General features: G+C 42.4%; 1 protein-coding gene across 1 annotated transcript; it reads right to left on the reverse strand.

The window, feature by feature from the left end:
• Nucleotides 1-3,647: 3,647 nt before the first annotated feature.
• Nucleotides 3,648-13,046, reverse strand: si:ch211-76l23.4. Its single transcript, XM_034711878.1, has 4 exons — nucleotides 13,008-13,046; nucleotides 9,994-10,143; nucleotides 7,633-7,762; nucleotides 3,648-4,967 (listed from the first exon to the last, which is right to left on the reverse strand). The coding sequence occupies exons 2-4, from the start codon at nucleotides 10,127-10,129 to the stop codon at nucleotides 4,733-4,735; spliced, it is 501 nt and encodes a 166-aa protein (XP_034567769.1). The 5' UTR covers nucleotides 10,130-10,143; nucleotides 13,008-13,046; the 3' UTR covers nucleotides 3,648-4,732.
• Between the last annotated feature and the right edge of the window lie 1,732 nt (nucleotides 13,047-14,778).

Consider the following 14,778-nt stretch of genomic DNA (forward strand, 5'->3'; position numbering starts at 1 on the left):
CTAGACCACTCTATGTCAAATTATGAACAGAGACCCAACTTCAAGACAGGGTAAGACTCAGTCTGACCCCACCTTAATCCATCATGAGCATTGCACATCACAGTATTTAGCTAGTAACAGTGGTGAGGAAAAACTTCCTTTTAACAGGCAGAAACCTCAGGCAGAACCAGACTCATGTTAGACAGCCATCATGCCTCGACTGAGTTGGGTCTGAAAAGACAGATAGAGGGGAGTAAGAGAGAGAGGTGATAGTGATGAGACGAGTAGTAGAAGCTGTTGCCGCTGGAGTCCAGCATGTCCGTATCAGCTGGAGTCCAGAACGTCCGCAGCAGGAGGACGTCTACGGCAGCTCAGAGGAATCTACGAGACAAGGGAGCTCAGGGACTCCAGAAAGGTCTATGGTTAGTAACTTTAATGGGACAGGCAGAGTTAAAGTAAGTGATGAAGGGGTTGGGGGGAAGGGGGTGAGCTAGGATACCAATGTGTTAGTGCGCCAGTTCCCCCAGTAGTCTAGGCCTATATCAGCATAACAAAAGTTGGTCCAAGCCTGAGCCAGCTTTAATTATAAGCTTTATCAAAAAGGAAAGTTTGAAGCCTACTCTTAAAAGTGGAGAGGGTGTCTCCCTCCCGGACCTTGACTGGTAGATGATTCCAAAGGAGAGGGGCCTGATAACTGAAGGTTCTACCTCCTATACTACTTTTAGAGATTTCAGGTACAACCAAGGGAGAGGTTCCGGTGGCTGGTGGTGAGGCTTTCAGCAGTGTGACTGCCCCCTGGTGGCTGGCTGCAGTATAGGTAAAAAAATCTGTCTCCCCCATTCATTTGAATGGGGGAGCAGTCAAACTTTAAAAAATAAATACACGTCGTACGAATGTTTAGTATTTGACTTTTTTGTGTCCAAGGTCTCTTTTTTCTGAAAAGTTTCTTTTTCGTTAGTTATTAAAGTTTAAAAAACGGGGTTTTACTTCTGGGTTTCCTTTGATTCACAGCCGCCGTAGAGTGAAACTTCAAAGGACACACAGCGTCTTGTGACGCTACGCTGTAGGGCGGAGCTTATTACATAGGCTTCACAGACTCTGGCTGCATAATGGCGGCGCCCAGGATAGGGATTTTTTGGCTTCAGAACTGTACAATGGGAAGAGGCGGAGCAACACTGTCCATTTTTATTTACAGTCTATGGGTACAACTAGCAAGCCTGCACGTTGGGAGTGTAGTGTTCTAGAGGGGTAATAGGGCATTATGAGCTCTTTAAGATACGAGGGTGTCTGATTTTTAAGGGCTTTGTAGGTTAAAAGAAGGATTTTAAATTCTATTGTACATTTAATTGGGAGCCAGTGAAGAGAAGCTAACACTGGAGAGATGTGCTCTCTCTTCCTAGTTCTAGTCAATACTCGAGCTGCGGCGTTTTGAGAACAATATCAAACTGTTTAAGCTCTCCGTTGAAGCCAGTATGGAGCCATGAATGACTCTCAGCCAAGTCTTCCTCTCCGTGTGTTCCTTTATTTACGCTCCATTTAGCAACTTGAGGAACAGCCATGTGTTCGGATCAAAAGAGAAGAAAATTAGACCCGTCTGCAAAGTAAATTGTAATTTCTTGATTCATTACATCCTGAATGGGAGCGACCATTCATCTGTTAGTGGTGAGTCTCAGTTTCACTGTAAACAGTAAGTTCACAGAGACGTCACTCTAGCTTGCTTTAGCGGTATGAACTCGAAAAATAAACTTATACATTTTCAGATTTATTTGCAATTAATGAGTCTTGAATTTGCAAAAATAATGACATGAAGCAGATTTAAAAAAAAAAAACAAAAGTTACGTTTTATCAGATCTGATCTCAAGAGAAGAAAACAAATTTTAAAACGTTTATTTGTTGTATGAATGTCACAAAGTAGTGAGTTATCCCGTCCTTTAAAGAGAGACCTCCCTCAAAGTTACACAATCTATTTCCTTGATTATTGCTAACTCATAAACTAACAAACGTGCAAGTGAAATGAAAATATTCCCCAAATGTAGAAAATCTGCACAGCCAGGGGGTTAAGATCAGGGACAAATTTAGCTCTTTTGATGTCAGCTAGCAGCATCAACCTGGCCTCTATTTATGCACATTTTCAAATCTTTATATAACTAAATATAGAATATATATAAATATTTACTCTCTGTACTGTTGTCATAAATAGAGAAATAGACCACAGGGTCCAAAGTTATGTTTTTGACCAGGCTGTGAACATGTTTATTTCTGTTGTACATTTTAATATGTGACCTGATGGGGTTTGACTCACTTTTGGGTCCCACCTCTAGTGGCCATTTGGGGAACAGCAGCTTTTGGGACTGTTTTTCAGGTCCACTAGTGGCAGCCTTCATAAAAGTGTGTCATTATAATCTTCAGCATCATCACATTTATTTTTTTGTGTGTTTTTTTTTCAGGTTTCTTGTCATTGCCGTAAATTAAATCATCATTTCGTAATTACAGTCGACAGCCGTAGTTGTGTTTTCTGAAACGTTCACCTCGTTTCTCCTCTGTGTGATCCGTCCCACATCTTCTCAGCCCACTGAGTTAGGATTGAGAGCAGTCACAGATTACACATGGTATGTTACAGTGTATGGGATTACTGATATTTCTCTCAGTGGCTCTTATGTAATACAAATTGGGTCAGCGCTCAGAGACCCAGATACAGAAGAGTTTGACTTTCTTTTTTTGGCAGTTTGCTTAGAAACAAAATCTCTGACGGATTATAATTCATGTCCACACAGATCTTGACCTCAACAGTTTCTGGGGCACTGTTTTTAAGCACTTCATTTCTACGTCACGCTTTTCCCATTATCAAATTATTTTCATTATTACATCAAAGTCGAAACAAACCAAAAGTTGCTTACTGGAGCTTTAAAATGAAAACTTGATATTGGCCAAAATTCTCATTTCAAGATTTATTTTTAAAATTAAAACAATTTTGCATCAGCACAAACAGAGTAATGTAGTTTATGCCATACAGTGTAACGAAGATTGCAGGGAATGGTACATTGGTGAAACTAAACAACAGACGCATGGCCCAACACAGAAGAGCCAGCTCCTCAGGCCAGGACTCAGCCATACATCTGCACCTCAAGGACAAGGGACACTCCTTTGAGGACAGCAAGGTTCAGATCCTGGACAGACGTTAAGCTTGATCACCCTTCTCTTAACAGAGGTGGTGGACTAAGACACCATTTGTCTCCTACATTCAATGCTGTTTTGAATTCTCTGTCAAAACAATTAAGACCATACTCACACCAGACATCATGTGACTCTAATGACCCACAGCTGACCCATCACCCTAACAACTGTCAGGATCTAGGTTAACGATTGTCAAGAGGTACAGAACGACTAACAGAAACTAGATTAACGACCCCACTTAGGACCCTTTGTGACTCCTGGACACATCCACGACTGTCAGAGGCTTATATCTTCGAGTTCTTCCCCAGTCTGGTCAGAACTGAAGACGCCTTTCGGAGGAGAGGTGAAACGTCTTCCAGCATTTCTACCAGTCCAGTTGCCTTACAGATCAAGCTTTGGATTACCATGACCTGGATGACTGAGAACCTTCACAGACAAGTTTGCATCTTTGTTTGTCTTTAGATGTTTGAAAAAAAAATACCTGAAGTGATGAATTTGGATGCAGTAAGTGAGTTTATTAGGAACTCATACAATGCAGCAGTAAACCCAAACCAAAAAGCATCAAAACCAACAGAACAAGTTTTTTGTACACCAGCTTAGCTTATCAGGACATTTGAAGGAACAGGATTCAGCAAATCTGTCGAAACAAACCTCAGAAACTTTAGAGTTTTTGCAAGATAGTTAATGTACCCTGGGATTAAACCGTTCAAATCATTTCACTTAAAAAATAGAAAACATGTTGAGTTTAAAAATTCCAACAGAGTGAAACAAACTTAGAAACTTAGTTTAACTGTCAAATTTTCATGTTTTTTCTGCATGCAATCCAACAAATCCTTGCCAAGAAAATAATGGTGCAACTTTGCCTGATCAATTTAGCAAAATATGCATCCAATTTTTTTAATTAACAGTTAATTTAGCACAAAACCAGTTTGTGTACACCGATTACTGTAATAAGAGAGCAAGAACAGAAAATATCTACCAGGGAATTATCTCAGAAAATACCGAATATAGCTGGGTGGTGGTGACCAAAACAGAACATGCATACAGTTTTCTGGACTTTTTTGAGGCACAAAAACTGCATTTTGTCAAAACTGCAAACATAATTTTATAAATTCTGATCTAATACTAATGCGAGCTTGGTTAGCAAGGTGAATTCATAATTATGAGCAACTGACATCAGATGCAACGCTAATCTTTTTAAGTGAAATAACAGTTTAAAATGTTAGTAACAGCTGAGGCCGAACTTCCAGTGAGGAGTTTGGACTTCTATTTGCAGCCAGCGGAGTCGCCCCCTGCTGGACACTAGAAAGAATGCAGGTTTACGACACTTTCTCAGTGGCTTAACATGTTCGTCTTTGAGGCTACATCCAATTCTTGGACACAGTTTACGTCCATACTGCATGCGTGTATCCCTTAGTTTTACATTTTTTTGTTTTTTAAATTGAGAATAAAACACAGAACAAAACAATGATACAATCAAAAAGGGGTTAGCTTACTCATATAAGTTGAAATACATGACAAACAAGACAGAGATAGAAGAAGGCAGATTTTAGGAAAGTCAAAGCGCGTCATTGGCTGGTTAGGAGGAAGTCACGGCTTTCTTCTTCACCACCCTCCTCCCGACCTGTCTGGGGACAGTGGCGGGAACGGGATTGGAAGCAGGACCAGCGTTGGCGTTGTTGGCCCCTCCAGCCTTGAACTCGTCGATGAAGGTTTCTATGGCAGAAAACTTCTCGGTCAGGTCGCCCAGGTGAGCTTTGAGGGCGTTGAACTCCTTGTAGAGGTCGTCCAAAGCCTCAGAGAGAGGCTGGATCCTGAAAACAAACACAGGAGTCAGTTGTTGGGGTTTTAATGAGGCTTTCTTTGGTGGGAATATTTTGTGACGTTACTTTCTCAGTCGGTTTTGAAATTGTCTTATCTTTGGCGTCTAGTTTTTTTGAATGCCAACATTCATTCATACCAGTAGAGGGCGCCACATATCCATAAAGAGAGTGTACATCTCATGACTGGGGCCAGCTGTCACTCACAACTACAGCACCAATGGGATGAAGGATGGAGAGACACAGTGATGGTCCAGAACAAACCACATAAATTCAGGGAATCATGGTTTCCAAAATGTAGAAGTTTCAGGACATTTATTAAATAGTGTTTCGAATTTAACTGGAGTTTCTTTAGTAATGTTTTAAAGTCACGTGTTTGTGGAAGACTTGCCGAATAAAAAGGCACTGTGAGGAGGAGAAACTTGAAACAGAGACTCTGCGGTCCTGTGTGTTCAGTCAGAGTTTATCGTTCCTCTCCTGTTTGTTTTGAATGAGCGCGGTCAGCTGAGTTTGATGAGACTTTAGTTTATTCGTCCTTGGTGTTTGGAACGAGCTGAATCTTCCACATGAGTGAAATAAAACAGTCTGGGTGGTGAGAGTCTCCCGCAGGAATGTGGCTTCATCCTTCAGGCTGAAAATAAAGTCAGGGAAACTGCTACTGGATCTACAATTTAGGAGTCAAAATAGCAAAGACACGTGATGCTTGCCACAAGGAATTCTGGGGTTTCCTGCTTTAGAGGACGAGACGTCATTATGGGCCGTCATTACAGAATCATTACTGGAGACGCCAAGTTAAAGGGATGCTCTCTGCCTTAGTTCCTCTCTATGTTACCTTTACATCCAGACCTTTTCTCACTTTTCACATTTGCTCCTATTTTCCCTCTTTTTGTGCTTTTCATGGGAGTTATTTTTCCTTCAGATCTATAAACCTGAGAGTGCAAGACTTCTTCAGACGTCATATTTTAAATCTTTCATGTTAAGATGCATCAACACTTGCAAACGTTTGTATCACGCTGTGCTGCATGAAGTCTCTGCAGACGTGGTTCAAATTCAGGGTCCTAGTTTTATGGAGTTCTTCAGGGGTCAAACAAACATATCCCTTCGCTGTTGGTTCAGGTTGCAAATGTATTGCAAAAGTGTATCAAAGTTGAAATCCCTGCAATGAAAAGTTGCTTTACTTTGCTGTTAGAGAGCCGATTTGTCTTCACAAACGTGACCCAAACTGTTCCTCTGCCTGCCTACGAGTCACCTTGACTTTTGTCCAGTTCACTGATATATTTGCTTTTCAGCTCAGTCTTCCCCTTCAGCAGCTAACACTGTGTATTCTGAAAAGGTAACATGTTGTGTGGACCATGGGTTGTGTCATTATGCAATAAAAAAAATTGTGAGAGCCAAAAAATGTACTTCCATTCGGCTAGTTAGATTTTTTGATTTAACTTCTAAAAAATTGAGGAAAGCAGGTAAAAAAGCGGTGAAGCAGGGAACTCTATGTGGTAACATGGGACCGCTGTGTCCGGAGCAGGACCACTGGATAGCTAGAGTCATGTGACCGAGGTTTCCCGCTGTAATCACTGAATCAAGGATTCTCCTCCTCCTCTCCTCACCCATGTTGTCTTTCTGGTCCTCTGAAAACCTCGAACCTGTTGACTCCAGGCCTGGCTCCGCTAATCATGACGGTTTGTTGTTGTAGTTAAGTGAAATACGATCTGGTGATAACACAGAGTGCATCTTACTGTGCATCTGATCCATTGCGTACCGGCATGCCGGATCAGAGACGCAGCCAGAACGCAATGGAGCGGATACAGTGGGATTTAACACATTGACTAGAATAAAACCGATCAGAAATGGTGCTGTGACGGTTCGGAGACCGGAGATCTGGTGGAATTTGGCCCTAGGTGATGCAGACTGCAGCCTCTCTGGGTTCATGGATCACCAGGTAACTCAGGATCTCTTCTGCTCTGCAGTTTTGTGATTGAACCACTGAGGCCACTAGAGGTCGCCTTCAAACCTGGAAAATATTTTTAATATTTGCTGTAAGAAGAGGCTGCACAGACAGCCTGGACAGTTGTTCTTTCATCTGTTGCACAGCTCCACCACATGATCCAAAGAAGAACTTTTAACTGACTTTTCTCTGCATGAAAACAAAACATGCTCACCAGAAACCGTCTCTGGTCTGTAGACCAAAGAGGCATTGGCTGTCTGGTGTTCATGTTTGAGTCTCTAATCATGAAGATAATGTCTTCTTTTACTGTTACAATGAATACAGCTGCAGCTTTTGTTTGTTAGCTTTTGATTCAAAATGCCCTTCAACACAATCCCTACATTTCTTCTCTTCTTAATAAACACCACCAGCTCTGGTTGGAAACCCTCGTGAGTCAGACTGAAGGCTTCCAGGAGCCCTCAGCAGCTGGATGCAAATTTTTCAACAGCTGAGAGAGAAACAACACACAAAACCAAAATTACAGCCATGAGCTGCAACTTGGCAACCAGGACTAAGTCTGGCTGACTGAGGATGATGAGGATGAAGAGGAAACCAAACAACAACTCAGAGACTCCTGAGAAAAGTACATCTGCTTATGAGGATGACATTACAGGATTAAAGGCTTCTTAACTGATCTGTTGTGTGTTTGGAGTCTTTCACCGACTGATGTTTCCATACCTGGCGTAGTCGGGCAGCAGAGACTGGTGGTCGTTCTGCAGGAGTCCTCTCATCTGGCTCAGGATGTCAAACCTCCAGTTGTCCAGAATCTGAGTCAGGTTGGCCACGTTACGCATGTTCACCCTCTCAGCTGGAAATGAGAGAGCACATGTATTTAAAGGGTTATTGCAGAGAAAATGACACGGGAAGATCCTCAGTCTTATGGATGAGAGTTTGTGCGACGGACGATAAAGCAACAAAGTCAGATGCAAAAGTTTCAAGGAAAACTGAAGTAATCCTACAGATTTTAACACTGAGGTACTAAAGTTTGGTCTCTTATTCAGTGGACCACTGCTATTAACCCCAGAGCTCTTAAGGGGACATGTTGTACTTTGTTTTTAAATGTGAAAACAGCAGAAGGCCTATGAGGTTCTATGAGGTGATGCTGTTGAGCTGATGAATGAGGGTGGCCATTTTTAAAAAACCCAAAACAGGAACGCACAAACAAGTGTATACAAGTATGCATGCACCCCACTGTTTCCTTAACTAAATAACGTCAACAGCAAAGAGTGGGTGTGATTTTCACCTCTAGCTTTGACATCACCATAATTATCCCTGAACTTGACCTATGACCCAGAGAAAACGAGGGGGGTCCAGCTGCAGACCTCCACTCTCAGCCGGCTTAACGGCTCCTCCAACGTGAACTGGTAGCTCCCCTCCATCGTAGGACGAAAGTGCAGTGGTGGTTCTAGGGAGGGGTCAACAGGGGCCAGGGCCCCTGTAAAACCAAACCTGGACCCCCCTGTGCCCCCCCCCCCACACCGAACAAATATTATACAATAAAAATAGCGTCGGTATCGCACCGATGTTACAGGCAGAACACATAAGTGTGGCACTTGGTTCCAGTCCCTTAGAGCTCTAAGGGACTCATGTTGAGTGTAAACATCCAAACAGCTGCTGTCGCTCTGCATTTTGATCTAGTACACAGTAGTCTATATATCTAGTATATAGGGATGCACTGATGTTTTGCAAGTTTGTTCTAAGCCGGTCCTCACCCTTCTCAGTCTCTTTTGTCATGGTTGAATGTGTCCCTCTGACAACACCCTTGGCCCCAGCCTGGCCCCCCCAGTAAAATTGGTCTGCGAAAGTGACGTAAATCTAATCCTCCTTTGTGGTCTCAGCCGTCTGATAGGCTCCTCCTCCTCTATCGTCGGATGGAAGTCACACGATGAATGTGCCTGCCTAATGTAAAACAACGTCTTGAACATATAGATATTGTAGCATAAGACAATTAGCTTTGGACTGTTGGAATCACTTTAATCACCATCATATAAAAAAATAACTATAACTAAATAACTGTAAAATAGTTATCATGAAACTGACGTGGACATTTTTACTCTGAGGTTGGCAGGAAAAATTCTGGAGAAAGTCAGGGTTGGCTATGAAAGTTCACACAATCAACCCATGCACACCTAAAAATGCAGAGTAGTTCATATGCAGCATAATTTGAGCCAGCCCTGTTTGGCGTTATTTTGGTTATCAGTGCATCCTCTGACAATTTTTGAGGGGTACTTTGCATACTTCAGCACGTTCTTTTAGATTAACATTATGCATTTTGTTGAATTATGTATGCAACTCCTTTTTTGCTTGACGTAAATCTAATCCTCCTTTGTGGTCTCAGCCGTCTGATAGGCTCCTCCTCCTCTATCGTCGGATGGAAGTCACACGATAAATATGCCTGCCTAACGTAAAACAACATCTTGAACGTTTAGATATTGTAGCATAAGACAATTAGCTTTGGACTGTTGGAATTACTTTAATCACCATAATATAAAAAATAACTATAACTAAATAACTAAAATAGTTATCATGAAACTGACTTAAATGAACATATTTTACCTTCATGTGTTGCATATAATATGAAGTGAATCATATTGCTGTGAATCTTTAAACCTTGAATTGATCCAACCTCTGTCCCTGTTTTATGGTTAAAACATCAATGAATGGAAACACAGAGGTTGTGATAGGACTGGAGCACAAATTAAACGATTGTGTCTTTCTGGAGGAAATGAAAACGGTCGAGATCATTACACCAAACAGAGGTGCCCAACAATTTATGTTGTGTTATTGATGACGTGCATTTAATACATTGTTTTTTCAGTGTAACACTATTGAGGGATCAGGTTAACAAAGGTAATCAAAACACAGAAAAACCGAAAGGGGTCCAGCTGCAGAACTCCACTCTCAGCCGTCTTAATCCTGACGTCACTTCCTCTGGCAGTGGACGGGATCACAGAGTGAAGCTTGCAAGAGAGTTGGCTGAGAGTGGAGGTCTTCAGCTGGACTGTCTTGGAGAAAACAGAGAGTAATCTGGGTGCTCACAGCCATCCCTGAAGTTCCACTCGTCCGTGCTCGTTGAGGTTGATGTTGGTGTTGACGCCGGGCGTCGCCTCTGGGCCAGCACAGATACCGTGGCAACAGCCAGGAACAGCAGCAGCACGCTCAGTTTGGAGGCCATGATCGGACCAGCACCTGGAGGAAGGAGGTGGAGAACATTATATATTTTTTTTTTGTGTAAGTTATATTTTGGGGCTTTTTCGCCTTGATTGACAGGACAGAGAGACAGGAAACGTGGGGAGTAGAGAGCGGGGGAAGACATGCAGTAAATGGTCGACCAGCTGGGAGTCAAACCGGTGACCTCTGCGACGAGGACTATAGCCTCAATACGTGGGGTGCTGAGACTGCTAGGCCACCAGCACCCCACATTGACAACATTTTCACAATTAATCCTCTCACAGTCAGGCATCTTCACACTTTCACTCCTGTACAAATCTATAATTTAAGGAGCTCTGCCCTCGACATTTTTTAATATTGCTTGTTCACACACGTCCGTCACAGAATGAAGTCTTCTCTGCTAAACCAGGGGAGAGGTGAGCAGGCGATGAATCTCCAAAGGCGTGACATGACATCATGAGTACAAAGTTTAATGTTTACAACATGATGGAGCATGAAGCAACAGAGACTTCACTAAGATGAATGTTTTTGGAGTCTTCACGCCTTGAAAATGATCTCCTCCTTCAACTAGAGTACTAAATCACCCTTTCATGTGTGGCTCTTCTGGGTTTGGACCGGTCATCCCCCCCTCTGTGAAGTTTCCCAAGTATTTCCTGCTGCGATCTAAAATCCACTCACCCTTATTTCACGTGGACATTTTTACTCTGAGGTTTGCAGGAAAAGTTCTGGAGAAAGTCAGGGTTGGCTATGAAAGATCACACAATCAACCAATGCAGAGTAGTTCATATGCAGCATAATTTGAGTCAGCCCTGTTTGGCGTTCTTTTGGTTATCAGTGCATCCTCTGACAATTTTTGAGGGGTACTTTGCATATTTCAGCACCTTCATTTAGATTAACATTATGCATTTTGTTGAATTATGCATGCAACTCCTTTTTTGCTTCAGTTTTCAAGCACCAAAGAGATGGCTTCATGAATTGCATGATGTCTCAGTTCTGTATGCCAGTTGTTCTGCACAGCCTGAGTCTGTGTGCTGCAGAGATTAAACTGTTCCTCAGCAAGGTGTTAAACCCTGTTTGACTTTGCAGCCGCTGTGACCATCACTCCTAATAAAGCAGAGAAAAAGGAAATCTAACTTTTCAGAGTAAAACTTCTAAGTCTTCCAGGCGTGTCAGAGGGTGGAACAGGAGAAGAAGGGCCCTGAGGCTAAACTCTCGGCTCCTGCAGTCGGCTCACATTAAGGAATGAGTCCGAGCAGCAGTCAGAGAGCGGAAACACCAACCTCGACTGACAGAGAGACTTGGAAAAGGGAGACTTGGCATGTCTCTGCAGCTCTCCTCCCAAACTACCTCAGCAACTTCATATTTGTTCCAGGGAAATGCACACTGAATCACACACACTAACACACACACACACAGCTATAATAATACACAGAAGCTGCAGTAGACTATACAGTTTGTCATCTCTGACATGTGTGTTTAGATAAATTTCTCATGTTTATAGATGAACCTGCTCATCAGCTCAGGTTGGGCCAGATGTGGAGAAAACATTGATGTGTGTCAGACAGGAAGGTAAAAAAAAGAAAGAGAATTTAGAGTCTTGATTAGTAATCTGTTTTTAAAGCTCTTCAAATAATTACACATCCTTCTGTTTGGCAGTGTCCTGCTGCAGAACAAACGCTTCAAATAGTCCTCAACAAATGCAAAATTATTTACATGTCACTCATAGAAATTCTTCAGTAGAAACCAGTGAACCTGGAGCTGAGAGCCTTGAGTCAAACAGCATGCAGAGTTGGAAGGAAATGACATTTTCTGTCTCTTTTTATGTTTGTTGAAGTCATTTATAAATCACATCAGTCTTATCCTTTAACACAAAATATGATTAGACATAATGGGAGCACTTGCAGAAGTTGCTGTCTTTCTGAGCCCCTAATCTGTCAAGAATTGCCAGATTTTGAGGATAAAATAGTAACAACGATGCTAACTGTATTGTGTAGGACTTTCACAGAGTGCGTTTAATGAAACAACAATAAAAGAAACAATAAACACATGCAAACACCTCCCTTTCTGTCATGCATACCCGTGCACAAAAACAGCCACAGTTCGTCTGCACATGTCCTCCCCTCCTCTGCAGCTTTTCATTAATGGATCTTTTTACACAACATGAAATGTCATCATCTAACGAGGCTCAGTCTGACTACTATGAAATAAGTTTGGCTCTGCAGTGAAAGAACGAACATGGGGGAAATTTTCCAAGAACCATTCAATATTTAAAAGGCATATGCCTGATTCAAATTCCTGCTCCACATTAATAAAGAGTCATTCAGTTTCATCTTAAGAACGCTCTCTTATATTGCTATTCATGTTGCATGAAAATGGACACACTTTCCTTCAAAGCATATACAGATTGTTATTAATAAGCCGTTTTTGTTCAATTTAAATGAAGCAACTTTGTAAATAATGGCTGTAAACAAAAGTTAGAGTACAAGTATGGAAATTAAAATCATGCTTTCTGCACATACCTGTGAAAAATGAGTGTCTACCTGTCGTTCTGCAGCTCCTCTACCGTAACGTTTCAGAATAACTCCAACACAAGGCAGTGACAGGCATGAAAGAGAAGAAGGAGAGAGAAAACACACACCCCAGCTGCTGCACACCAGCATGCATCCACATGCATATACTGTACACACACATACTCTCGCTTTGTAACACACACACTCACACACAGCACCAACCCTTTCCCCATCATTATAGAGGCCCGGTGGTCAGCAAAGTGTGGTTTGGGTTTGGGGAGAAGCTCCAGTACCTCAGTTGGTTTCATCTGTTTTGACCACTGATTGTGCACATGTGTGTTTTTGTGTATGTGTGAGTATTTTTATACGGACCTTGGATGAAGTCACATCTTGGATCCTGCAAATGTGAGATCATTGGTGATGTTTACCAGGCTTTACTGTGAAGACTGAAAGACGGGGGGGAAAGAAAAGATGATCGAGAAAAAGAAACAAAGAGAGACAAAAATGTAAATACTGATATGGAAAACGGGGCGCAAGTGGCCTAGCGGTCTGAGCACCCCACGTGCAGAGACTACTGCTACTATAGTCCTTGTCGCAGAAGTCGACGGTTTGATTCCTGGCCACGACTATTTGCCACATGTCCTCCCCCACTCTGCTGCCCACATTTCCTGTCTATCTACAGATGTCCTATCATTAAAGGCAAAACCGCCCAAAAATATAACTTAAAAATAAAATACTGATATAGAAAATAAGCACAGCTTAACTACATTGTGAGGAAAATGTTTTATTTTCACCTCATATCGGAAGCCTTTACTGGGATTAGAGCCCACAACCACCAGAGTGCAAGGTAGTAGCCCTTTCCATTGCACCATGGGGCTGCTGGGATGGGCATTCTTTTGCAGGTGTTTTCATTTCACCATTTGTATATTATACCATAATATAGCAGGGTCATAATGACCCCACAATATATTGTGGGGTCAAAATGACCCGGCGATACATCGCAGGGTCAAAATGACCTGACAATATATTTTGTGGTCAAAATGAATTGACAATATATTTTGTGGTCAAAATGAATTGACAATATATGGCTGGGTCAATATCATCCGACAATATATCACGGGGTCAGAATGACCCAACAATATATTGCGGGGTCAAAATGACCCGACTATATATCGCGGGGTCAATATGACAAAACAATATATCGTGGGGTCAAAATGACCGGGCAATGTATCGCAGGGTCAAAATGACCCGACAATATATCGCGGGGTCAAAATGACCGGGCAATGTATCGCAGGGTCAAAATGACCCGACAATATATCGCGGGGTCAATATGACAAAACAATATATCGTGGGGTCAAAATGAGCCTACATTATGTCGCGGGGTCAACCCTATCCCTAACTAGAACCCTAACCCCAACCCTAACCCCATGCTTAACCCTAACCCTAAAACTAGCCCTTACCCTTACCCTAACCCCAACCCCATGCCTAAACCCTGACCCTAACCCCAACCCTAACCCTAAACCTAACCCTATCCCAACCCTAACCCTAACCCTAACCCCAACCCCAACCCTACCCCAACCCCAACCCTACCCCAACCCATACCCCTACCTCTACACCTAACCCTAACCCTATCCCAACCCCATGCCTAAACCCTGACCCTAACCCCAACCCTAACCCTAAACCTAACCCTATCCCAACCCTAACCCTAACCCCAACCCCAACCCTACCCCAACCCCAACCCTACCCCAACCCATACCCCTACCTCTACACCTAACCCTAACCCTATCCCAACCCCAACCCCAACCCTAACCCTAGGGTTAGGCATGGGGTTGGGGTTCAGGAAGCAGTGATGGGTTAGAGATTTAAAACCTGTAATGAACCTCAGAGCTCCATGATAAAATGCTTAAAATACTTTAACATGTGTTAATACAGACCTTTATGAACACATTGGAGGAGACATTTTTGGTAAGGAATTTATTCCCAGATTGACCAAATATGAGCAAATTTTCCATGACTAAAATAGTTCAAGAAAGAAAGAAAGAAAGAAAGAAAGAAAGAAAGAAAGAAAGAAAGAAAGAAAGAAAGAAAGAAAGAAAGAAAGAAAGAAAGAAGATGAGATGCAGAAATCAAAGGGGCGGTCAGC

Source organism: Notolabrus celidotus, chromosome 20 (genome assembly GCF_009762535.1).
Source record: "Notolabrus celidotus isolate fNotCel1 chromosome 20, fNotCel1.pri, whole genome shotgun sequence".
Classification (NCBI taxonomy): domain Eukaryota; kingdom Metazoa; phylum Chordata; class Actinopteri; order Labriformes; family Labridae; genus Notolabrus; species Notolabrus celidotus.